Source organism: Vipera berus, assembly GCF_964194415.1.
Source record: "Vipera berus genome assembly, chromosome: 7".
Lineage (NCBI taxonomy): Eukaryota > Metazoa > Chordata > Lepidosauria > Squamata > Viperidae > Vipera > Vipera berus.
Window position 1 is genome coordinate 8,036,168 of NC_138209.1, and position 25,195 is coordinate 8,061,362.

General features: G+C 43.9%; 1 protein-coding gene across 1 annotated transcript; it reads right to left on the minus strand.

The window, feature by feature from the left end:
* Positions 1–7,527: 7,527 nt before the first annotated feature.
* On the minus strand, positions 7,528–16,388 carry LOC308670922 (16 kDa beta-galactoside-binding lectin-like). Its single transcript, XM_081332750.1, has 4 exons — positions 16,301–16,388; positions 11,989–12,068; positions 10,826–10,997; positions 7,528–7,903 (listed from the first exon to the last, which is right to left on the minus strand). Exons 1-4 carry the CDS (start codon positions 16,331–16,333, stop codon positions 7,757–7,759), a joined length of 432 nt encoding a protein of 143 aa, XP_081188876.1. The 5' UTR covers positions 16,334–16,388; the 3' UTR covers positions 7,528–7,756.
* Positions 16,389–25,195: the final 8,807 nt, after the last annotated feature.

A 25,195-nucleotide genomic window follows, 5' to 3' on the forward strand; every position in this document is an offset into this window, starting at 1 on the left:
TGTTCAGTAGAAGCTATAATTACCGTGTTTTCCGGTGTATAAGACGACTTTTTAACCCATGAAAATCACCTCAAAAGTTGGGGGGTCGTCTTATACGCCCAGTCGTCTTATACACCGGAAAATACGGTATGCCATGAGTGATGACACAGACTATGCTTCTTTGGCATGATGACGTGATATATCTGATGTCATTGACATGTCCCTACACACCGCCCATAATTGGTAAGTTCTCAGGTGTATAGGGATGTCATGCACGTCTCCTCCATCCCTATCATGGTGGCCAAAATGTCTGATTTTATTTTATACCTGTAGCTCACCAAAAGCTGTAACTTAAGAGGGAGAAACTAAATTCGCACCTGTCCGCTTCTTTAAAAAAAAAAAAAGGACCGTACAACTCAAGTGATAAAATGCTTCCATCTGGTACTGCCTTCATGTCCACTTCATTTTCCAGATTTGATGCGGCTGCTCTTACATTTTTATAAAAGGTTATTTCATTGCTTCATCAGTGATCTGATTCATCAATCATGAAACGCCTTGCTTGTTCAGTCATTCTGTGTGGTGCAAGCCACAACTGGCTACGCTCATGCTACAAACCAAAGCTCAAAACCTGCTTTACAAATCAGGGGCTAGGTTAACAGATCCATTAAGCCAAAATCAAGTTAACCAGATTACAGCTTAGCACTGTGTAACTCAATCAATCCTTCACAAGATTAGCCTTTTCCCCACAAGCCCGAATTCCCAGCCAGTTGTTGGACCTATGATAGATAATTCTTAGTTCTATTTTATCACTATCAGGCAAGACTGAACAATTGCAAATTAGCTGTGACCAAGGAATAAACCAGGGGTCTCCAAATTTGGCAGACTTGTGGACTTCAACTCCCAGAGTTCTTCAGCCAGCATGTCCACAAGTCTTAAAGTTGCCAAGTTTGGAGACGCCTGGAATAAATAAATCCACCACATAGGCAGCATGGGTGTCTGTAGTAGGGCATGGCCCAAATTATGTAATTTGCATCATTTAAACTAGTGTATCCCAACCTTGAGAACTTCAAGGGGTGTGGGCTTCAGCTCCCGGAATTCCTCAGCCAGCATGCTGGCTGAGGAATTCCGGGAGCTGAAGTTCACAAACATTAAAATTCTCAAGGTTGAGAAACATCATTTAAACAACGTGGCTTGTACTGGATGTCTAATCTGGATTTAGGAATTTACTCAGGTTCACTCTAGCTATGTTTAGCTCTTGGCTGGTAAAGTCTATCACTGAACTTCTGCTAAGTTTACAAATTTTCCTGCAGGAGGAGATGAATTGAGAGCTTTGATGGCTCATTTTTAGCAACCCACACAGTCTCGACACCTTTATACCTTGCTGAGGAACAGATACTTAACAACTTTTATGGGATCAGAATGATTTGTCAAGAAAGGTGCTTTTTGTAGAGAAAGAAGGAAGATTTTATCCTGAGCACAATTTATAATAACACTGCACATTTTGTAGCGTAGCCAGTTGTCCCTTATGAAGTGGGTTTTGTTCCTTGGAAACCACGAGGCTCTGGCTGGTATCATTAAATAAAATTGCACCCATGAAGCTGTGGGAGAACATTGGAGTTGAGCAGATGGCACCACCTGAGGCACCTTTCAGGTGTGTGAAGTTTAATTTCCAGGATTTTTGACAATGGTTATGCTGTCTGGGAAATTCTGGGAGTTGAAGTTCAGAGGCATTGAGGTTAGGGACTTTCTAAAACAAGGCTCTCCAAACCTGACAACTTTTAAGATTTATGGACCAACTCTCAGAATTCCTCAGCCGGCCATGTTGGCTACTGAATTCTGGGAGTTGAAGTCCACAAGTCTTTAAAGAGGCAAAGGTTGGATACCCCTGTTCTTAAAGCTAGGAGCTTTGGTTTCCCCAAATTCACCAGCATTATTATGCCATCGTGTCTTGAGAATGGTGTTTGGTGGGGGAACAGTCATTTTTTGGAGAAAATAGAAAAACTTCTCCTCACAGCATTGAGAAATGTAGGTTGGGCTCTTGGTATCTTCACCCCTGAGGAGGTGCAACAAGACAGGTAGCCTAACAGAAAACTATCCATCCTAAAACATGGGTGTCCAACCTTGACAACTTTGAGACTTTTGGACTTCAACTCCCAGAATTCTGCAGCCAGCATAGCTGGATGGGGAATTCTGGAAGTTGAAGTCCACGGGTCTTAAAAGTTGCCAAGATTGGACACCCCTGTCCTAGAGCTTACCCTGGAAAACTGTATTTCTGCATTTCTTCTGGAACAGCATCTGGGCTGAAGGTTTACTTCAGGGGTCTTCAAACTTGGCCCTTTTATGACTTGTGGACTTCAACTCCCAGAATTCCTCAGCCAGGCATGCTGGCTGAGGAATTCTGGGAGTTGAAGTCCACAAGTCATAAAAGGGCCAAGTTTGAAGACTCCGATTTACTTGCTGAACTCCAGTTGTCCTGAGTCCTAAGGTAGCAGGACATGAGTTGGGAACCATCAGAGGTGGGATGTGTCTTGACCAACCTTAAAGGGAGCCCAAGCCTTTAAAAATGTTATCTCAGGCATAGTAGTTGAGCATGACCTTTTGAGGAACATGCTTGGTTTATGTGTGGGAGGTCACACCAAATCCATTCACTTTAGGAGGTTGCGGTTTTCCAAAATTTGCAGAACTGTGTCTTAGATCTTAATTAGAGTCTGAGTCAGCCTTTGGCATACACCTCACTTGGGGGGGGGGAATAGAGCCATAGTCCTTAAAGCAATTTAATAGTCAACTCACTGACGTTCATGGGCCACAAGGCAAATGGCACCATATACCAAGGAAATTCATATTATTTTGTAAAAGCTCTCCATGCTACAAATTTTTGTGAACTCTAGGCTTCTCAGAAATCAACTCTTTCCAAAGAGGAAAATTAACCGCTTTTACACAGTAGGTTTCCTCAGGCATTAAAAGTTGTTCATTATAAAACCATGGAACAGCCTTCAAATTTCAGGGCCTCCATAAACCCATTTCAACGGAGATCTTTGCTGCTACTTCAGAATTATCCCCCGGGTGATGCATGTGACAGTCTAAAATAAGCTTGCATGAAATTTCTGTGTCTTCATTACCATTAATCTCCCTTGTTGGTACAGAATGTCTGTTCTAGAATGATGGCGTCTCTCTTTTTTTTTTTAATACGTTTGTGCACAAATTGAGTGAGGGCCGTTGTTCTGTAGCAAAGCAATCAGATTTGCCAAGCAAAGCAGTTGTTAAATGACTTGTGCCCTGTTTTACGAACCTTTGGCCACAGTTATTCTTACCGTTGTTAAGTGAATTGTGAAATGAATCTGTGACTTTTATGTGTTGGAAGCCAGCTGGTTGCAAAAGGCAATCACAAGGCCCCAGGACACAGCAACCCATTTGGCTGGTTGCTGAATGTTCAAATGTTGACCACATGATCCTGGGGATTTCTGTGTTTGGTTGTAACTGGGGAGACCGGTTGTAAGTCACTCCTTTCGGTGCTATTGTCACTTCGAACGGTCGATAGGTTGTAAGTCAAGGGCTACCTGTATCTCCCACGCAATTGCTGCGACTAGCTCATCAAAAAGGATGCCGTCGCCCCATTTGCCTGCTTCCAGATGAGGGTGCTGTGACATTATTGTGCCTCACTTATGGAGTGTTACAGGTGGACGGTGTAACCATCTTCCAAGTGACTTCCACCTGTATTTTTCCACCTGTCCAATTTTCTGGTAAGGAGGAAAGGGGGGAGGGAACTCAACAACCACACCCTTAAGCAACGTAAGGGGACTCAAAATGGTGCAGGAATAACACCAATGCCTTACCTTATTTATAACTGTTTCTGAAATTGTCCGCCAGAGATGATTTGGGTTGCTCCAAGGCCAGTGGGCAAGAACGACTGTGGACGAACAATCGGCAAATGTTAAAACTTGAGCCACCCTTTAAAAATTGTGCCTGTTGATCTCGCTGGATGGAGTGCTATGGGAGTGGGGAGCGTGAAACACGGTTTTAGTCTTGTACATGGATTGTTTGCCTGGCTAAAGGAAGAATGTGATTGTTTGGGAGGGCTGTGCTGTTCATTGGCATGATTGTTGGGGTGGGCAGAGTTATGTTAGGAATGACCATTGGCAATGGAGTGGTAATGTCTTCTTGGAAACCATTAAAGATTAAACGTTCTCTTCAATTGTTCGTGGTGCAAGTGTAACTTACATTCGTTTCGTGCAAGTTTAACTTCCGGGATGGACACTACAGAGATGCACAGGTATATAGAATAAGTGGTAGCTGGTTCAGCAGTAGCAAATGCGAGAGGGATCTCGGAGTCCTAGTGGACAATCACTTAAATATGAGCCATCCGTGCGCTGCAGCTGCCAAAAGAGCCAACACAGTGCAAGGTTGCATTAACAGAGGGATAGAATCAAGATCTTGTGAAGTGTTAATACCACTTTACAACGCCTTGGTAAGGCCACACTTGGAATACAGCATCCAGTTTTGGTCCCCACGATGTAAAAAAGATGTTTGAGACTCTAGAAAGAGTGCAGAGAAGGGCAACAAAGATGATCAGGGGACTGGAGGCTAAAACATATAAAGAACGGTTGCTGGAACTGGGTATGTCTAGTTTAATGAAGAGAAGGACGAGGGGGGTGACATGATAGCCGTGTTCCAATATCTCAGGGGCTGCCCCAAAGAAGAGGGAGTCAAGCTATTCTCCAAAGCACCTGAAGGCAGGACAAGAAGCAACGGATGGAAACTAATCAAGGAGAGATCCAATCTAGTTTAGTTTAGTTTAGTTTAGTTTTATTGTATTTGTATACCGCCCTTCTCCCGAAGGACTCAGGGCAGTGAACAGGGCATACATAAAAAATACAAGATACAAAAATTAAAAAAGAATTAAATAGTAGCCCAGCCGTCATTCATGCTTAAGGCAGGACTAAAACTCACAGTCTCCTGGTTTCTAGCTTGGTACCTTAACCACTGGATCCCTAAATATCCCTAAATAGATGCTTCTAGAGTCAGTGGGGGGATTCAGCCAGTTCACACCACTTCGGCAGATCCGGAAGCTAATTTTTTGTTGCCCAGGCCCAGAACGGACTTCCAGAAGTGGCATCCACACAGAGAACCGGTTGTTCACATATTTGAATCCCACCACTGTTCTAGAGAATTGCCACAAAAGACAAAGCAAGAACTAGGAATTCTGTAATATTAGCCACCAAGTCTGAACCCTTCTAACGTTGTATTTAAATATTCAATATTTAAAATTCAGTGTCCGCTGGAACGTTATAAGCTCTGAGGGGGGGGGAGGCTGACTCCTGTAGCCAGTATTTCCACATCAGCCTGACTTTATAGCCCACTTCTACGCCTGAAAAGCCAGAATTACATCGCACTGGCAGGGCACAGCCATTGCAGCACAGAAGCAAATGCAGGAGGATGGATTTTTGTCCCTGTTCTCAGTGTGAAAGTATGTTGGGGTTACTGGAAGAAAGATCCCAGCTGTTTCCATTGACTGGATTCAGCCAAGAGGCAGCAAATGCTTTTGTGGCTAAGGCCGTTTCCCTGTTTGAGCACTGGGACAGCTGCAGACCCCTTTGTTTTGCCCACCCCCATCCTCTCAACAAGCCACGCATTTGGCACACATACCAGTTCCAGAAGGCAGAGTGAGTGAAAGGAACAGTTAGACTGCCTCGTTGCACTTCCACCATTCCACTTTGTAGCTGACTTTCACTATGTAGAGCTTTTTATGTTATTGTGTTATAGCTATTGTCTACCTCCGTGTGCCTATTGATGGCTGATTTGCCCGAGTGCCTACTGATTAGTAATGCCATCAATTATGAGGCCTCCCCTATTGAGAAAAGATATTTCAGAAATATATCACTTAAATATGAGCCAGCCGTGTGCTGCAGCTGCCAAAAAAGCCAACACAGTGCTAGGCTACATTAACAGAGGGACAGAATCAAGATCACGTGAAGTGTTAATACCACTTTACAAGGCCTTGGTAAGGCCACACTTGAAATACTGCACCCAGTTTTGGTCATCAAGATATAAAAAAGATGTTGAGACTCTAGAAAGAGTACAGAGAAGTGCAACAAAGATAATGAGGGGACTGCAGGCTAAAACATATAAAGAATGGTTGCTGGAATTGGGTATGTCTAGTTTAAGGAAGAGAAGGACGAGGGGGGACATGATAGCAGTGTTCCAGTATCTCAGGGGCTGCCCCAAAGAAGAGGGAGTCAAGTTATTCTTCAGAGCGCCTGAAGGCAGGATAAGAAGCAATGGATGGAAACTAACCAAAGAGAGAAGCAACCTAGAACTAAGGAGAAACTTCCTGACAGTGAGAACAATTAACCAGTGGAACAACCTGCCTCCAGATGCTGTGAATGCTCCAACACTGGAAGTTTTGAAGAAGAGACTGGAGAGCCGTTTGTCTGAAATGGTATAGGTTTTTCCTGCCTGAGCAGGGGGTTGGACTAGATGACCTCCAAGGTCCCTTCCAACTGTATTATTATTATTATTATTATTATTATTATTATTATTATTATTATTATTATATATGTTGGCAGATCCGATAATAAGACTGTTTTAGAAATAGGGGGCATTGTCTTCTCATACCATAAATGGTGCAACTACAGATAGTTCTTGACTTACGACCACAGCTGAGCCCCAAAATTGCTGTGGCTAAGCGAGACATTCATTAAGTGAGTTTTGCCCCATTGTACGTCCTTTCTTGCCACCATTGTTAAGTGAATAACTACAGTTCTTAAGTTAATAACACAGTTATTATGTGAATCCGGCTTTTCCATCGACTTTGCTTATCAGAAGGTTACAAAAGGGGATTGCATGACCCTGGGACACTGCAACCGTCATAAATATGAGTCAGTTGCCAAGCGTCTGAATTTTGATCTCGTGACCATGGAATGCGGCAATGGTCGTAAGTGTGAAAAATGGCCATAAGTCCCTTTTTCAGTCCTGCTGTAACTTCAAACGGTCATTAAACAAACTGTTGTAAGTGGAGGACTGTCTGTGCATACATCTATCTCAGCAGTTCTATTGATCTCACGAAACCTGTTGTGATTTGGTTTTTTTATTTAAGTTTAGCAAAGATCTCTGAAATGTTGTGACACTTCAGAAGACCAGGGCATTTTTTCTCAAAGAACGCTCAGAACGTAGTTCCGGCACCTTTTTTGGATGGAACCTTGTAGGGTAGGCAAGGCGGGTTGTATGACGTGTGAGTTCCAGCACCTTTTTCTTTTACAAAAAAAGCACTGCAGAAGACCCAGATTCCACCTGCAACAGGCAACATGTAGAGCAGGGGTCTCCACCCCCAGGCTGTGGACCAGTACTGGTCCGCAGCATGGCAGCAACCGGCCCGCACAAACAAGCAAAGCCCCATCTGCAAGATGCAGGCAGCACACAAAACCACGCACTCTCCAGTCCACGGAAAAACCTCTCTCCACGGAACAGGTCCCTGGTGCCCAAAAGGTTGGTGACCTCTGATATAGAAGAAATCCTGATTTTCCACAAAATGAACCACAACTGTATCTTTAGTAGGTCTTTATTTCTTGGAAAAATGAGCCCAGTCACTGCACAGCCAAGAAATGGATCGTGAGGAGAGATCGGCAAGAAAGATGGCGAAAATTCGAGGAGTCCACATGGCTGTTTTGACAAAAGCAAAGGTGAAAGGAATGCACAAATTTCAGAAAATTGTGTTAACTTGTTTGGGAACAAACGATTCCATTGGACTACAGAACAAGACCAGAGGAGAGACAGTCTGTGTTCAGGGAAATGTCACAGACTTAATTCTGAAGTCTCCTTCCACTGCAAGATAATCAATGAGATTAAGGCCCAGCCGGTTGGGGAAGACTATTTCTTCACTCCCTTCGATTTTGACCCGGATATCCTGCTCTGCAAAAGTGAAGGTGATCTGGAAGACATCGAAACAAAGGAAAATCAAGAATTGATCCTGGCTATCAAAGTCGCATTGGTGCTCTTACGTTCTGAATGTGTGGCTTATCACAGCCATGTTTTGCACTACGAAGGCATCGCATTAGGTTCTAATCTAGGATAGAGATTAGAGTAGACCTTACATGCAGTGGTGGGATTCAGCCGGTTCGCACCGCTTTGGCAGAGGTAAAAGGTAAAGGTTCAAAGCCGAAGAGCCGGCGCTTGTCCGAGGACGTCTCCGTGGTCATGTGGCCGGCATGACTAGACGCCAAAGGCGCATGGAACGCTGTTACCTTCCAACCGTAGTGGTCCCTATTTTTCTACTTGCATTTTTTACGTGCTTTCGAACTGCTAGGTTGGCAGAAGCTGGGACGAGTAACAGGCACTCACTCTGTTACGCGGCACTCAGGATTCGACCTGCCAAACTGCCGACCTTCTGATCAACAAGCTCAGCGTCCTAACCCACTGAGCCACCGCAGAACTGGTAGAACTGGTACCTAATTTTTTGTTGTCGAGGCCCAGAATGGACTTCCAGAAGCAGCATCCACACAGAGAACTGGTTGTTCACATGTTTGAATCCCACCACCGTTCTGGAGAATTGCATGGTGCAGTGAAAGAAGTTCCATCTAAAGCAGGGTTCCCCAACCTTTCACAGTTGAGGGCACGGAGCGGGGAGAGGGAGGAAAGAAGGGATGGTTTCTGTGGGAAGGGTAAAATGTGCACACACAAATACCTGTTGCTCATGTGAGTGGGGCAGCAAAGCTTGCACAAGTAGGGCCGCAAATGCTCACACTCTCGTATGATTGGGGCCGCAAATGCCAGCAATGGTGCGGCGATGTTTCCACGAGTGGGGCCACCAACGCCCGCGATGACACTTGTGAGAATAGGGCCACAAACACCTGTGACAACGCTCACGCAAGTGGGGCCATGAACATCCACGGTGACTCTGCTGACGAGTGGGGCTCTGCACGTGGGTGCACGTGCGCGCAGAGACCAGACACTCAGGCAGCCTGATGGCCAATAAGCTGCAGTGCATAGGTTGGGGACCTCTGTTCTAAAGTTCTGTCCTGATACATGGATCATGAGACACATTTTCTTAGAGATAGTGTAATGTTGATGAATTAAATGATTCACAGATGTTTCCTGTGTATGAACTAATAGTTACAGCAGTGTTTCTCAACTTTGGCACCATTAAAACGTGTGGACTTCAATTCCCAGAATTTCCCAGCCAGCTTTGCTGGCTGGGGAATTCTGGGAATTGAAGTCCACACATCTTAAAGCTGCCAAGGTTAAGAAACACTGAATTACACTGTACAGTAATTACTCCCTCTTTACATATTTACATACTCCCTCTTTACCTAGATATCTGTATGTAAAGAACTTTAAGATCTTAAACAGTACTGCCTAGATTATTTTTATGATAAAGCAGAAAGATCACTGGGACAATTTTCCAAAAATCTCTTTTATAGGAAGTCTCCAATAAAGGCATGAAGCTCACCCTCACCAACCTAGTGCCTGTAGAAGCATGGAATTAGTTCCCAGAATCCTTAGCAATGGCCACAGTAGCTAGGGGACTTTGGAAGTTGTAGTTTGCACATCTGGAAGGCACCTTGATTAAGGAAGATTGCTCTGACTGAATTTTCCATGGTTTGATTCGTACATGGCGTCGTCGCAGATGTATTTCATACACTTTCAAATTTCTACAAGCCAGCCACTGTAAACCAGCATAGTTTATGGCTTATGTGATCTTTACTTACTAAAACACCAATTTTTTTTAAAACAAACAAACAAAAACCAGCTAGTTCATGGTGAATACACACAAGCATCCTGCAACTTGTAAGTCGCAAAAGGTGATCACATAACTCCAGGACACTGCAACCGTCATAAATACATGCCAGTTTCCAAGCATCCCAATTTGATCTCGAGACCATGGGGATGTTGCCCTGGTCGTAAGTGTGAAAAACGGTCATAAGTCAATTTTTCATTGCAGTTGTAAATTGGAATGATCACTAAACAAACGTTTGTCAGTCGACGGATTCCTGTATAAGTGGAACTGCCATAGATAGCACATTAGTCTTCCTATTTACACAGTTCCTCCCTGGTGTGCATGACAGACAGCTTCTGCTCTGGTGACCCCCTCCCCCGCTTCACATCTGATGTCCTGCTACTGTTTTCCCCCGATAATAAGACCTGATCTTATATTTTCTTTTGCCTCCAAAAGAGGCACCAGGTCTTATTTTCGGGAGATGTCTTACCCGCTTACCTTAGGGCTGCCGCAGCCACGCTTCCCACGCCCTGACACCTATCGCGCCGCCGCCTGAGTTCTGCAGCCACTTGCAGCTGCACGCCATGTGGCACATCGTGCCACTGCCGCCACTCACGGCAGGAGACCACGTGGCTTGTTGCTCTGATCGTGTCGAACACGCTGCTGCCACCCCCCACAGCGCGAACCTCATCGTGCTGATCACACCACAACAAGCCTTGTGCTGTGAATGGCAGCAGCAGCGCAATCGATGCGACCAGCTTCGTCTATGAGTGGCGCGATTGGCTGACGAGCCACGCAGCCTCCTGCCATGGACGGCAGCAGCAGCAGCATGATGCGCCACATACCGTGTGGCTGCAAACGGCTGCAGAAGAACTCGGGCTGCAGCGGGACAGGTGTCGGGGTGTGGGAGGCCTCATTGCAGCAGTCCTAAGGTAAGTTAAGTGGGTGCAGGTCGCATAGGGCAGCTCCAGCCCTTCATCCCTGCCCGAGCTTGATTTTTATGCGTGCGCCTCACCCCAAAACTAGGGCTTATTTGGGGGGTTAGGGTTTATATTAGGTGCACGCCTAAAAATGAAGCTAGGTCTTATTTTCGGGATAGGTCTTATTTCCGGGAAAACACGGGTGCTAGGTCCTCACCTCAGTCTCACAGTTGTGATGGAAAGGGAATTCAAGTGGTCTTTGCTCCTCTTCCCATCCACTGGCTCGCCTGGAGTTACACACCAGTGTGTTCACATCCCCCTTGCAGTCAAAGCGTGGGTTGAAGTGGAGCACCAGGTTGTTGCAGTCTTTGCCCAGGTTTATCTCGAATCTGAGGGTGGAATTGCAAACATCAGAGAAGCCACAACACATCCGGGAGTTTCAGGGAGAGGGGATCGAAAAGCTATTTTGGTAAAGGCTTTGTGTCTCCTAATCTCCCCAGACTAAAAAAAAGGATATGAAGACGATTGATGGCTGTAACACTTCTGCACAGGACAGAGGCCTGCCAGGAATGTCTGGAGAGCATCTGGAAAACTTCTTTGGACATGTGGGTGGGTGGGCAAAGCTGCTCTCTGCTGAGGGGCAAGGAAATTTGCTGGGGAATTTTAAAACAAAAGGAGGGCAGGCCATATAGTACCGCCTTAAGGCTGCTGGCTCCCCCTTTAAAGTTTGACAGGCTGCAGGATTCCCTCCAAAATGTATTCCCCTGCAGCCCTAATGCTTAATTAACAAATATAGGAACTCCTCAGCACATGTTAGGAGAGTCATGTTAGTCTATGGCAGTGCTTTTCGACCCTGGTAGCTTTAAAATGTGTGGACTTCAACTCCCAGAATTCCCCAGCCAGCATTCCCCTCCCAGAATTCCCCAGCCAGCATTCCCCTCCCAGAATTCCCCAGCCAGCATACGCTGGCTGGGGAATTCTGGGACTTGAAATTCACCTGTTTTAAAGTTGCCAAGGTTGAAAAACATTAGTCTAGGGGTTTTTAAAAAAATCAGGAGACCGATAGTTCCTTCTCTAACTCCAGATTTTATTAACAGGAATAAAGATTTTTGAGCTGCAGCTCGCAAAAGTTTATGCCTCTCAATAAAAATTTGTCATTTGGAAAAAGGGTTACCGGATAAATCACCTCAACTGCAATAGGCTTAACTGAAATTATATTTAACTGTAATGTTTATTGTGACCCCTTTTTACTTCTGGGACTTGAAGGGAAGGCCAAACAGCCCTCCCTCCCCACACACAAACACACATACACACACATATGCACACACACACACACACACATGCCATTCCATGAAACCTTGCCCCAATCCCTTCTCTTACTCTTTGCAGTCTGGTAAAATTGTCCCCTTCACTTTGAGCGATTCTCCAGGATGAACCTTAAAGTGTGTAGCAGTCATTCCCTAGAAAAAGGGGGAAAATTGGACATTTTTAAATGACTGATAAGAGGCGTGGGCTCCTCCATCAAGCCATTCAAGCATTTGGGTTTACAGGATTTCTCATTTCAAACTGATCAAGGAGAGAAGCAACCTGGAATTAAGGAGAAACTTCCTGACAGTGAGGACAATCAACCAGTGGAACAGCTGGCCACCAGAAATCGTGGGCGCTCCATCACCAGAGATTTTTAAGACTAGAGAATCACTTGTCTGAGATGGTGTAGGTTCTCCTTCTTGAGCAGGGGGCTAGACTAGAAGACCTCCAAGGTCCCTTCCAGATTCTATTCTATTCTATTCTATTCTATTCTATTCTATTCTATTCTATTCTATTCTATTCTATTCCATTCCATTCCATTCCATTCCATTCCATTCCATTCCATTCTATTCTATTCATTTGAGACAGCAGCTAATTTTAAGGTTAATCCATCGACCTGTTTTAGAAGAGATAAACAGACAATTTCAGGTTGGTCAGCCATCTTGTTTTAGGAGAGACAGACCGACCGACCGACTGACAGACAGGTGGACAGGCAGAAGCTAGGTGTAGGCCGGTCTCCTTCCCAGTCAAATCTGAAATGTGAAAGAGGCACAGGGTCCAATAACAACGTCAAAAGACGTGGTCCCACAATGGACTTGTTGATGATCTGGAATCAAAGAATCGCACAACTCCGTGACATCATCTCAAGTTCCCTTTTTCCATATGCTCTACATTGTCCACAGAGAAGCTGCTATCCTGGCTTAATGTGGAAAGCACCACTTCTGTACAAGAACCCATAAGCCATCTTCTGGCTACCTTAGCAGTGGGCTGATGATGAGAGGGAAGTAGCAAACAGGGATTGAGGTCTCTTTGCAGCCATACCTGGAGGCTGTGTGGATTGGATCTCCCTCCTAGATATGTTAAGGACTATCCACCAGTCCAGTGGTTTTCAACCAGTGGTACAGGTACCACCTGTGCTACATTGGCACCTGGCAGGTGGTACGCGACCATCCTAGAAAAGTGGTAGCGGGGGAGGGGAATGAGCTGAACCGGTGGCAGCACCGCACAAACCTAAGCAAGAGACGGCTGGAGCTGCAGGGCTGTCAGGGCTCAGCGGAAGCACCAGGATCAGCGCCAGGCTCCAACTGGAACTTGGCGCTGATCCTGGCGCTTTTACTGAGCCCAGAAGAAGTGCCAATCAGCTGGAATGTTGCAGCATCTCCAGGGTCTTGTGATTTACATTCAGATGCTTGCAACTGATTCATATTTATGACGGTCACAGTGTCCCAGGGTCATGTGAAGTGACCAAAACCTGCTGTAACCACCCAGCAGATGGGGAGGAATAAAAACCAAACACCCCCCCCCACCCCACTGCCAATCCTCAACAGAAATGCTCACAAGAATGAAAACCTCAGACAGGAGGAAGAGCGCCACCGGGCGGGCAGGCAGGTGTCTTGCTCGGCTATGGCTTGGGGGGCACTTTTTCCAGTGCCATTGTCACTTCGAACAGTCACTAAGCGAACTGTTGTAAGACGAGGACTACCTGTACTTCATCACTTTTTTCCCTTTTTTTTTTTGGTCATCGAGTTTTTGACACCTAGCTAGGCGACTGGTGGTACTCGGATGTTGCCATAGCCTAAAAGCGGTACAATGGGTGAAAAGGGTGAAAAGCCCTGCCCCAGTCCATAGGTGTGTAATGGAATCTGCAGCTGCAGTGGGGGAAGAGTTAAGAGATTGTGTAGCCTGGAATCCCTGCAGGGGAGGAAGCCAAGGAGACCTGACACCCCTTCCCCCAAATCCTTGGAGAGTTTATCTGTTTTGTTCTCAAGAGGGTGAAGTTAATCTGGTGAGACTCTTGTAAAGAGGTAAGTAGCAATAAATTAAAAAAAAACCTTCTCTGATCAGTTCACAGCATCATTCTGATTCCTTGTACCTGACAATATGTGGATGAAAACCTTGCTGGTATTAAATCTCTCTCTCTCACACACACACAAACACCCCACACCGAAGGGATTTGTTGATGTTTGATGGTGTTAAAAGTATCATCACAGGATGTCAGCTGCCCTGAGTAAAGCTGCCTTTCTCAATTGACTGAAGGGGATTTTGTCGATGCTGATGGTATGCAAGTGGGTGCTTCGGTTGTTTTGAGATTGCACCCAAGGTGCCTAGGACTATTTGTACCATCTTGGCTTTCCAAGCTGTGATGGTACAGTGGTTAGAATGCAGAACTGCAGGCTACCTCTGCTGACTGCCAGGGATTCATTCGGCAGTTCGATGCTGACCGGCTCAAAGTTAACTCAGCCTTCCATCCTCCCGAGGTCAGTAAAATGAAAACCCAGATTGTCGGGGGTCAGGATGCTGACTCTGCAAACCACTTAGAGAGGGCTGTAAATCAGGGCTTTTCAACCTTTTCACCCATTGTACCACTTTTAGGATATAGCAACATCCGAGTACCACCAGCTGGAGCCTGGCGCTGATCCTGGCGCTTCTGCTGAGCCCTGACAGCCCTGCAGCTCCTGCCGTCTCTCACTCACGCTTGTGTGGTGCTGCCCCCGGTTCAGCTCATTCCCCTCCCCCGCTACCACTTTTCTAGGATGGTCGCGTACCACCTGCCAGGTGCCAATATACCACAGGTGGTACCCGTACCACTGGTTGAAAAGCCCTGCTATATTTGCTTTGCTGACCATTCTTTATCCAGATTTTATATCAGTTGCATCTGCTAATGCAGGTGTTCTGAGACACTCTTCTGTTTTAACTTTTTTTTTCCTTGTCGCTTTTCGGATTTTTCATCCTGCTTTGCGAATCTTTCATTGCCGAGAGCATTTCTGTTGAGGATTGGTGGCTGTGGGGGGGGGGCGCTGTTTGGTTTTTATTCCCCTCCTACCTGCTGGGTGGTGTCTTCTGTCGTGCTTTGAGATTACTCACGAAGCGCCTTTGTTTTGTTTTGCACTACGGTTGCAAAGCTTGCTTAAACCATCTTCCATCTCCTCCTCCTCAACGGAGCCCCCCTTTGTCTGCAACCAGCCCCTTCCCTGGTCCCTGCTCGCCTTGCCTTGCCCCATGACAGTGGCAACCCCCTGCCCTGCCCCCTCCCTTGCCTCTCCCTCCAGGACGAGCCTTCTGCCCACTGCCCCACCCGCCAGAGATGCCCCTCCCCGGATCTCCCCCAACCCTGCCCAGCCCCTACAGGGATCACTCCCGAGGTGGCCACGCCCATCCTGGCCACACCCACCTGTGCTGCCATGACTACCGTAGCCCCACCCGCTCTGTGGGCCACACCCACCCTGTGGGCCACGCCCACCCAGCACCCGGCGATACATAAGTGGGTTTTGGGTTGCAGTTTGGGCGCTCGGTCTCTAAAAGGTTCGCCGTCACTGCTATATAATGAAGAATATGGTATTCATTCACCCCCCAACTGTACCCCTCCCTTGATCCCTGCATAACAAAAGAAACACAAACCCTTCACTCCGCGCGGGACAATTTCTCCGGAATTCCCTTCTTTACAATGATTTTTGGAAACACATTCTCTTTCATCAAACCCAATCAGGATGGCTGGAGAACTTGGATGGTGCAAATGTTTGGGACTAGAGCCCAGAATGGCTGAATATTTAAATAAATAGGCCATCAGTATAATCCAGGTTAAAGGATGAGATTAGAACATTCTGTTTCCAAGCCCAAGTTTGTAGAAAAACCTTTAAAATAATTAACTTCTATCTTCGGTTAGAATGCGGACACACAAAAATAAATCTGCACGTATTAAGCATCCATTTATTCCCATAGAAGCTTGTACGGTGTGCGCAAGATGTTTTTTTGTTGTTGTTGTTGAAAAATAGCTTGCGTATTGATAAAACTCTATATTAATAATAGAAGGCAGCCTGATTAATAAGCACAAAGTACGAGGTTTTTATACAAAAAAAGAAATAATACAGCAGAAACGATTAAGAGAACCATCAAAACATCTTAAGGAAGTGGGGACTCTGATCCCCAAACCCAATGCCAGAATAAAGGAGGCAATTTTTAAAATCTAACCTGAGTCATTTTTATTTTTATTTTTGCTGCAAAAGATTAAGGTGGCTGTCCGTCTCAAGGCAAGCAAGCAACACCCAGAAAGAGGCACAACCACACGTGTGGCTGTCAATCAACAACCAACCAATTCCTCTCCAAGAGAACAATCTACATCTTGCAAGCTTGTGCTGGGAATTTTGGTTCCAAAAACAAGACTTACACATTTATTCATGATGCCGCCTTGTCCAGCCATGACTTGATACAGTACTTAAGTCCAATCTCAGCTCTGTGGCTTAAGTCAAGTTCCCGTTGTCCTTTAAATAGCTGAGGGAAAGAGCATCACATGACAAAAAGAATGAATGACGGGTACGGTCAGATAACCAGAAATGGAAGGAGGTGATGAGGTGGGAAGCAGAGAATGATGAACTAAAGCAGCTGCTGCACCCGTATCTAATGGTGTGGGGTTTTTTTGAGAGGGTGGGGCAGTGAATATTAGCGGCCCCTCGGCGAGCATTCATTAAATGGATTTCTTTATTGTTCCCTGGACTAGATTTTGGAAGCTAACAGATACTGTTATTCTCAATGTTGGTATTAATGCCGGAGAAACATAATTGTAAGGGTTTCAGAAATTTTATGCATATAAATTTAGCAGAGAGAGGAGGGGGAGGAGGAGGAGAGGAGGAGCAGGAGGAGGAGAAAGAAGGAGGAGGAGGAGGAGGAAGGGGAGAGGAAGAGGAGGAGGAAGAAGAAGAAAGAGGGGGAGGAGGAAGGGAGGGGGAGAGGAAGAGGGGGAAGAAAAGGAGGGAGGAAGAAGAAGGAGGAGGAGGAGGAGGAGGGAGGAGGAGAAGAAGAAGAGGAGGAGGAGGAGGGAGGAGGAGAAAGGAAGAAAAAGAAAAAGAAAAAGAAAAAGAAAGAAAGAAAGAAAGAAAGAAAGAAAGAAAGAAAGAGAAAAAAGGAGGAGGAGAAAGAAAAGATGAAGAAGAGAGGAGGAGAATAATTAATTTAGAATTAAACTTTAGTTAACAAGATACTTGTAGGCATGAGCAATAAATCCTGTTTGAACCACAAGAAAGAAGAAGAAGAAGAAGAAGAAGAAGAAGAAGAAGAAGAAGAAGAAGAAGAAGAAGAAGAAGAAGAAGAAGAAGAAGAAGAAGAAGAAGAAGAAGAAGAAGAAGAAGAAGAAGAAGAAGAAGAAGAAGAAGACTGATACTACAACTGTAGGCCACAGGATCTATCAACCAATTAAATAAAAAAATCTTTGAGTATTCCCTGATGGTTATTTTTGTATTTTTCTGTGTCCATTTTTCTGCTTTGGAATATTTTATTAAACAATCCAGACTAGAAACAGGTTACAAATTCAACCAAAGATGGGGGAGACACATATTTCAATTATTAAGATGACCAAAGATGAAATTACTATATCCCTAATATTCAAAGGCTGTATTGGGGTACATTTCCCCCCCAGCCTAAATAAATGCCAGAGCAGTTTTCACACTAGCTTGAATCCATCTGTAACCGCTGCAGACAGCATGAATTAAATACTCCTTTTAAAACAGAGGTAGATAGCAAAATCGATTTTTCTCCAGTTGCCGTCAGTGTAGCATTAATTAAAACAAATATTCGTCCTAGATTCTTTTCCCCACCTTTGACATCATGTTTTTCAGAGTCAAGACTTTGAACAGACAAGATTTGTTTCCTATAAAAGCAAATCATTCAAAAAAGAGAACACGTGTAATATATTCTCCCATGTTTGATCAAAGCCATAAAAGAAAGCCTGTAGGACTGTTTTTGTTTGAAAAATATTTTTTTAAAAAATGTAACTCAGTTTTAGACAAGCCACAAGCTTCACAGTTACAGGACACAGATCAACTTTCAATGTCATATATATCTCTTAGAAAAGCTGCCATTTATCTTATAAAGCAAAAATACAGCTGGCTCCCCTTCCTCCTCCTCCTCCTCCTAATTTATATGCATAAAATTTCTGAAACTCTTCTATTTACGAAAAGCATAAATCAAACGCATCATTTCACTATCCGAAAGTCGATGTAACGCAGTGGATATTTATTGTAAAATTCTCAAACCCTAATATTACAAGAATGTTTGCCGAAATAGCTGCTTACAGGCATACAAGCAAGAACACATGGGGAACTTCTCCAAGCCTTCTAAGAATGTGTATTCTCCCAACTTAGTTAATTGCCTAATAAATTGTGCTTATTGTTGGGGCACATACTCCCTAGAGTTTATATAAACTATTGGTATAATCTAATTTCTTCCTCCTGCCTTTCCCGGGGATAAAGTATTTATTTGTTGATCCTTCATCCATCTGGAAAGATATTTCCTGAAATCAGCAACTTCACGAAACTGCCTTTCGCTTTGACCATGTCATGTGGGGCAATTCACTGGAGAAAGCAATTACAGGAAGTCCTTGCCTTACCACAGTTCATTTAGTGACCGAAGTTACGACGACACTGAAAAAAGTGACTTATGACTTATGTTTTTTTTCCCATGCTTATGACCACTGCAGCATCCCCAGGGTCACGTGATCAAAATCCAGACACTTTGGCAACTGACTCATCTTTACAAGGGTTGCAGTGTCCCGGATCATGTGATCCCCTTTTGCAACCTTCTGAGAAGCGAAGTCAATGGGGGAAGCCAGATTCACTTAACAACCGTGTGAGTAACTTAACAACCGCAGTGTTTCACTTAACGTCTTTTGCAGGGAAGGCCGTAAAATGGGTCAAAGCTCAATTTGTCAGAAATGCTCAATGTCTCAGAAATCCCTCAGTATCAAACATTTTGGGCTCTGCAATGTCGCGTGGTCACACAGAGAGACAGACACTGAGCTGGGTAGTAACTTCTTTATTGAGGTCAGGAACGAAGCTGGACTAAAGGGGTTACCTGGCGTCTCTTTATACCTGCCCAGGTGAATCGTAACAAATAGATTCAAACCTGGGCTTCCCGCCAGTGCAGGTGGCCAATAGATTTAAACCCTGGCTTCCCGCCAGAGCTGACCATGCCCCGGAGCTGTCAGGCTTGCTCCATTCAGGCTTTCCCGCCAAAAGCGGTTATAGCCTGGAGCTGTCCAGCCCCCTGCTGTGCTGACATCCTGTGTATGCTTTAAGACGCATACACTACAGGCTCAATTGCGGTTGTAAGTTGAGAACTACCTGTCTGTTGGCAAGAGTTAGCAGTAAAAGGAAACCATGCCAGTAAAGAACAGGGTGGCTGGACACCCTCAAAGCCAGGGGTAGGCAACCATGGCTCTTTTATGACTCGTGGACTTCAACTCCCAGAATTCCTGAGCCAGCATGGCTCAGCTTGGAAACCTCTCCCTTTCCCCTCAGCATGGCGGGCTCAGGAATTCTGGGAGTTGAAGTCCACAAGTCATAAAGCGGCCTAGGACTAGGCCAGGGGTAGGCAACCTTGGCTCTTTTATGACTCATGGACTTCAACTCCCAGAATTCCTGAGTCAGCCATGCTGAGGGGAAAGGGAGAGGTTTCCAAGCTGAGCCATGCTGGCTCAGGAATTCTGGGAGTTGAAGTCCACGAGTCATAAAAGAGCCAAGGTTGCCTGCCCCTGGCCTAGGCCTAGGCTGCTTTATGACTTCTGGACTTCAACTCCCAGAATTCCTGAGCCAGCACGGCTCAGCTTGGAAACCTCTCCCTTTCCCCTCAGCATGGCTGGCTCAGGAATTCTGGGAGTTGAAGTCCACGAGTCATAAAAGAGCCAAATTTGCCTACCCCTGCAAAAGCTGACACCAGCCAGGGCACAGAAAAATTCAGAGAAGCAGTGCAAGATTGGAAGATGTGGGGAGAGCTGGCCTATAGAATCACCAAGAGTCGGACATGACTGGAGGGATAACACCCTCATCCTCATCACCATCACCATCGTTCCCACGTGCAACCCAGCCAAAGTCTACACATATAACCAAACCACAAAAAAAAAAAAACCCTGGGCAAAGTAGATGGGAACAAAAGCACTAACAGTTTGCTGCAATCCAATTAAACCTAGTCTTTGAAAAAAGTGCAAAAAAAGAGCAATTACAATAATTAAAGGCCTGGAGACTGAAGCAAATGAAGAATGGCTGCAGGATTTGGGTATGTCTAATCTAGAGAAAAGAAAGGACTAAGGGGGACATGATAGCAGTATTCCAGTATTTGAGGGGTTGCCACAAAGAGGAGGGGGGGGTCAACTTATTTTCCAAAGCACCAGAAGGCAAGACAAGAAACGACGGATGGAAACTAATCAAGGAGAGAAGCAACCTGGAATTAAGGAGAAACTTTCTAACAGGGAGAACAGTTTTGAAGTTTGGACACAGCATATCTGCAGAATCAAGAGAATATTCTGATGAGTAGTTGCTCCGGGTAGTTAGGATAGGTGAGGTGAGGTGAGGTGAGGTGAGATGAGATGAGTTGAGATGAGATGATCTTTATTGTCATTTTTTACTGTGGGCACAACGGCAACACATCAAAAATGAAATTTAGTTGCCTGCTCTCAAAGTGAAACGCATACGTGACACACACCTCAAACATACTACATACAACATATATATATAGACCCACACACCCCTACATATACATAATAAAATATTAAATACTGTCCATCTTGAATGTATAACGGAAGGAGGAAGCCTGAGAGTTCACAAGGTTAATGCTGTAATGAATTAATGTTAATGTTAATGAATTAATGTTAATGAAGTTAATAATAACTTCTTGCAGCCAGCAGATGGCGCACTTGGAACAAGCAGATGGAGGTAAGAGGAAAAAGCGGGAGAAACCTGAGCAAGATTCACCAGCATAAAATGTGCACCCACATATGAAGGGGCGAGTTCTCAACTTACGATCACAGTTGAGCCCAACCTTTCTAAGTGAGACCATTCTTAAGTGAGTTTTGTACCGTTTTACAACCTTTCTTGGCACAGTTGCTAAGCAGAATGACTGCGGTTGTTAAGTTAGTCACACGGTTGTTAAGTGAATCTGGCTTCCCCATTGAGTTTGCTTGTGAGAAGGTCGCAAAAGGGGATCACGTGATCCCCGGGACTCTGCAACTGTCATAAATGTGAGTCATGTGCCAAGCGCCCAAATTTTGAACACGTGACTGAAACAGTCGTGTGAAAAACGGTCATAAGTCACTTATTTCAATGCCGTTGTAAGTTGGCGAGACGTCACTAAATGAAGGACTACCTGTATAACAGCATACTCCTAGTGCTTAATGATGATGATGATGATGATGATGATGATGTTGGAAGGTACTTTGGAGGTCATCTAGTCCAACCCCCTGCTCAGGCAGGAAACCCTATACCATTTCAGACAAATGTCAATCTACACATCACACTTCCTTGCACTGTCATTGTTACATTTAACCAGATCTTTCCGCCTGAACTGAGTGCAGCTATTTTGTGCAACTTCAAATAATGGGATATTCGATTTAGTGTGAAGTGTAAATTTGATACGAGGTTGCGCTTAAAGTGAACAAAATTCAGTGAATAAGAGGCTAGCACACACCCATTTAAGGAAGAAATGGAAGATTCTGTCAGGGGAAACAGTAGAACCTCAAAAGAGAAATGGCTTTTTTATTATATTAGAGCGTAAAGTTAATGTAATTGATACTAATGTGGTCACAGCAACACTAAAATAGGACGAGATGTTGTAAAGCCTGAATCTGCTATGCAAAATATAAAACATGCAGGAGAAATAAAAAATAACTAGCGTTGATGTTGTTACCTACTTTGGTAATGAAATTAAAATTCTGTTAATGTAACCTTACAATGAAGTTAAAACTAGCATTTCTGGAGTGTTTCTTATCTGGATTACCTCAGGCAGCTACCAGGCAAAATAGTCTTCCTTGATGTAAACCAACTAAAACAAAGAATAAAATTCACCCACCTTTTTTTTCCCCAGCTGTTGAAAAGTTGGCAGAGGCAAACAATGTTACTTCAAGGCATACAGATAGTCCTGGATTTACAACATTTCATTTAGTGACCATTCAAAGTTACAACGGTACTGGGGAAAAAGTGTTGTTTTTTCCACATTTATGACCATTGCAGCATCCCAAATTTGATCCCATGATCAAAATTCAAAATTCAGACACTTGCCAATTGACTCATATTTATGATGTTTGCAGTGTCCCGGGGTCATGTGATCCCCTTTTGTGACCTTCTGACAAGCAAAATTAAGCCAGATTCATTTAGCAACCGTGTTACTAACTTAACAACTGCAGTGATTCACTTAACAATTGTGGAAGGAAAGGTTGTAAAATGGGGCAAACTTCACTTAACAAATGTCTCACTTAGCGACAGAAATTTTGGGCTCAATTGTAGTCATAAGTCTAGGACTACCTGTATTTACTCAGGAGAAGACCCCTAGATTAACAGGAATTACTCTCCAGTAAGGATGCTAAGATTGTAGCCTTGCTTTCAAATCCTCCATAACTTTGATCAATTGAGTTCACCTGGGATTCACTTCTTTTTTCTCTCAAATAAAAAGCTTGCTAGTTGGAGCCATTTCTCATATGGAGATGTGACTTTTTCAACCTTTTCTTTGCAAATTGCATGCTTATCTCTTGGCCTTTGGTACTATACCCGTATATTTGCAAAATGCTTACAAATACACCAAGCAAGAAAGGTAGCAGCTTGTATCTTATTCACCTTTACATGATCTATTATTAGATCCTTCCTGGATTAATGATTCCACACAATTTCTTTACAATTGTCTGTATCGATAAAGTCAAAAGGTAATCTGAAAATTCAATGCACCATTAAAAAAAAATTAAGAGGCACTATCCCCAAATATATCAGATTTCAAAAAGCAAGAAATATATTTTTAAGTAGAATACAAGTTGTAGAAAGATTATTTGTGGCCTTCCTTGCATTCTGATAGCCCTGTGATGCATTTTTTTTAACCCCCAGGCAGCCTTGAATATATTTTATAGGAGCCAGTCTGTTTTAAATACTGCTGTTTTTTAAATGTTTTTAAGCCCCTTTGGAATTTTTGCATCATAAAGCAGATTGGAAATGCTTACAGAATGTTCTTGAATGTACCTGGGTAAATATTAGCAGCTGCCACCTGGCTCAATGGTTAACATCTCAAATGTTGCTTGTAATGCATTTAATAATAATAATATAAAGTTGGAAGGGACCTTGGAGGTCATCTAGTCCAACCCCCTGCTCAGGCAGGAAACCTTATATCATTTCAGGCAAATGGTTGTCCAATCTCGTCTTAAAAACTTTCAGTGTTGGAGCATTCACAACTTCTGAAGGCAAGTTGTTCCACTGATTAATTATTCTGTCAGGAAATTTAGCAAAGCACGTCAAGTTTAAACAGTGCAGGGAGTCATCTGTAGATCTTGATGGAGAATTATGTGTCAAAAATTACTTGAGTCCAGAGTTCTTCCCATCTCAAAGTATCTTCCCAGCACAGGTAGCCCTCAACTTACAACAGTTTGTTTAGCAACCGCTCAAAGTTACAACAGCCCTGGAAAAAAAATGACTATCGTTTTTCACACAACCATAGCAGCATCCCCCTGGTCACGTGATCAAAATTCAGATCCTTGGCAACTGGTCCCTATTTATGACGGCTGCAGTGTCCCGGGGTCATGTGATCCCCTTTTGCGACCTTCTGATAAGCAAAGTCAATGGGGGGAAGCCAAATTCACTTAAGAACCGGGTCGCTAACTTAATCTCTGGAGTGATTCACTTAACAACTGTGGCAAGAAAGGTTGTAAAATGGGGCAAAACTCACTTAAACCAATGTTTCGCTTAGCAACATAAATTGTGGGCTCAGTTGTGGTCGTAACTTGAGTACTACCTGTAATTTTTTTTTCAGATATGAAAACCAGAGCTACATCAGTTCTGTCAGTCAAATACACACCAGGCTATTTTTTTTTGAAAAACCAGGAAACCAAATCCTTATTTCTAGTTCAACAGTCCCAGATTTCTGCTCTTAGTAAAGGGGGGGGAGCTGAATTAATTATGCATTCAGCACTATTTGAAAGCAGATGGTCTGGCTGAAGGAAGAGATGTCATCCAGATAGGAACATGTGCTGCTGGATGAGAGGCATCTATTTGTATTTCCTTCCAAAGGTTACAAAATCATCCAGCCTGTTTTCCTGCCTTTGGCAGCCTGGATACCTTTTTAAGAGTATCCAACAGGGCAAATGGCACTGTAAAATTATATATATATATATATATATATATATATATATATATATATATATATATATATATATATATATATATATATATATATATATATATATATATATATATATATATATATATATATATATATATATATAATTATATATATATAATTATACTGACGGATGGGATACACATATATATATACATATATATATACACACACACACACACACATATATATAATGGATGTCACCTTCTACATTTTCAAGCTTATTGCTGGCATGTATCATATTTGTAATTTATCTGGAATCAGCCCTAAACCTTTGTGGAAAGGAATGGAACGGAATGGAACAGAATGGAATAGACAGAATGTAGAATAAGAATGGCATAATAATAGAGTTGGAAGGACCTTGGAGGTCATTTAGTCCAACCCTCTGCTCAAGTAGGAGCGCCTATACCAGGGGTGGGGAACCTTGGCTCTTTTATGACTTGTGGACTTAAACTCCCAGAATTCCTGAGCTAGCCACACTGAGGGGAAAGCGAGAGTTTCCAAGCTGAGCCATGCTGGCTGAGGAATTCTGGGAGTTGAAGTCCACGAGTCATAAAAGAGCCAAGGTTCCCCACCCCTGCCTTATACCATTCCAAACAAGTGGCTGTCCAGTCTCTTCTTAAAATCCTCCAGTGATGAAGCACCCACAAGTTCTGGTGGCAAGCTGTTCCATTGGTTAATTGTCCTCACTGTTAGGAAGTTTCTCCTTAATTCCAGGTTGCTTCTCTCCTTGATGAGTTTCCATCCATTCTTTCTTGTCCTGCCTTCTGGTGCTTTGGAGAATAAAGTGACCCCCCTCTTCTTTGTGGCAGCCCCTCAGATATTAGAACACTGCTATCATGTCACCCCTAGTTCTTCTTTTCACTAGACTGGACTTTGCTAGTCTTCCTGCAACCGTTCTTCATATGTTTTAGCTTCCAACTCC

Coding starts and splice junctions, on each gene's coding strand:
- LOC308670922 (XM_081332750.1), bottom strand. CDS start 16,333: ATGGCTGGACAAGGCGGCATCATGAATAAATGT. Junction 12,069..16,300: donor GCGGCATCATGAATAAATGT/GTAAGTCTTGTT, acceptor CCCTTTTTCTAG/GGAATGACTGCTACACACTT. Junction 7,904..10,825: donor ATCACAACTGTGAGACTGAG/GTGAGGACCTAG, acceptor GATGTCTTCCAG/ATCACCTTCACTTTTGCAGA.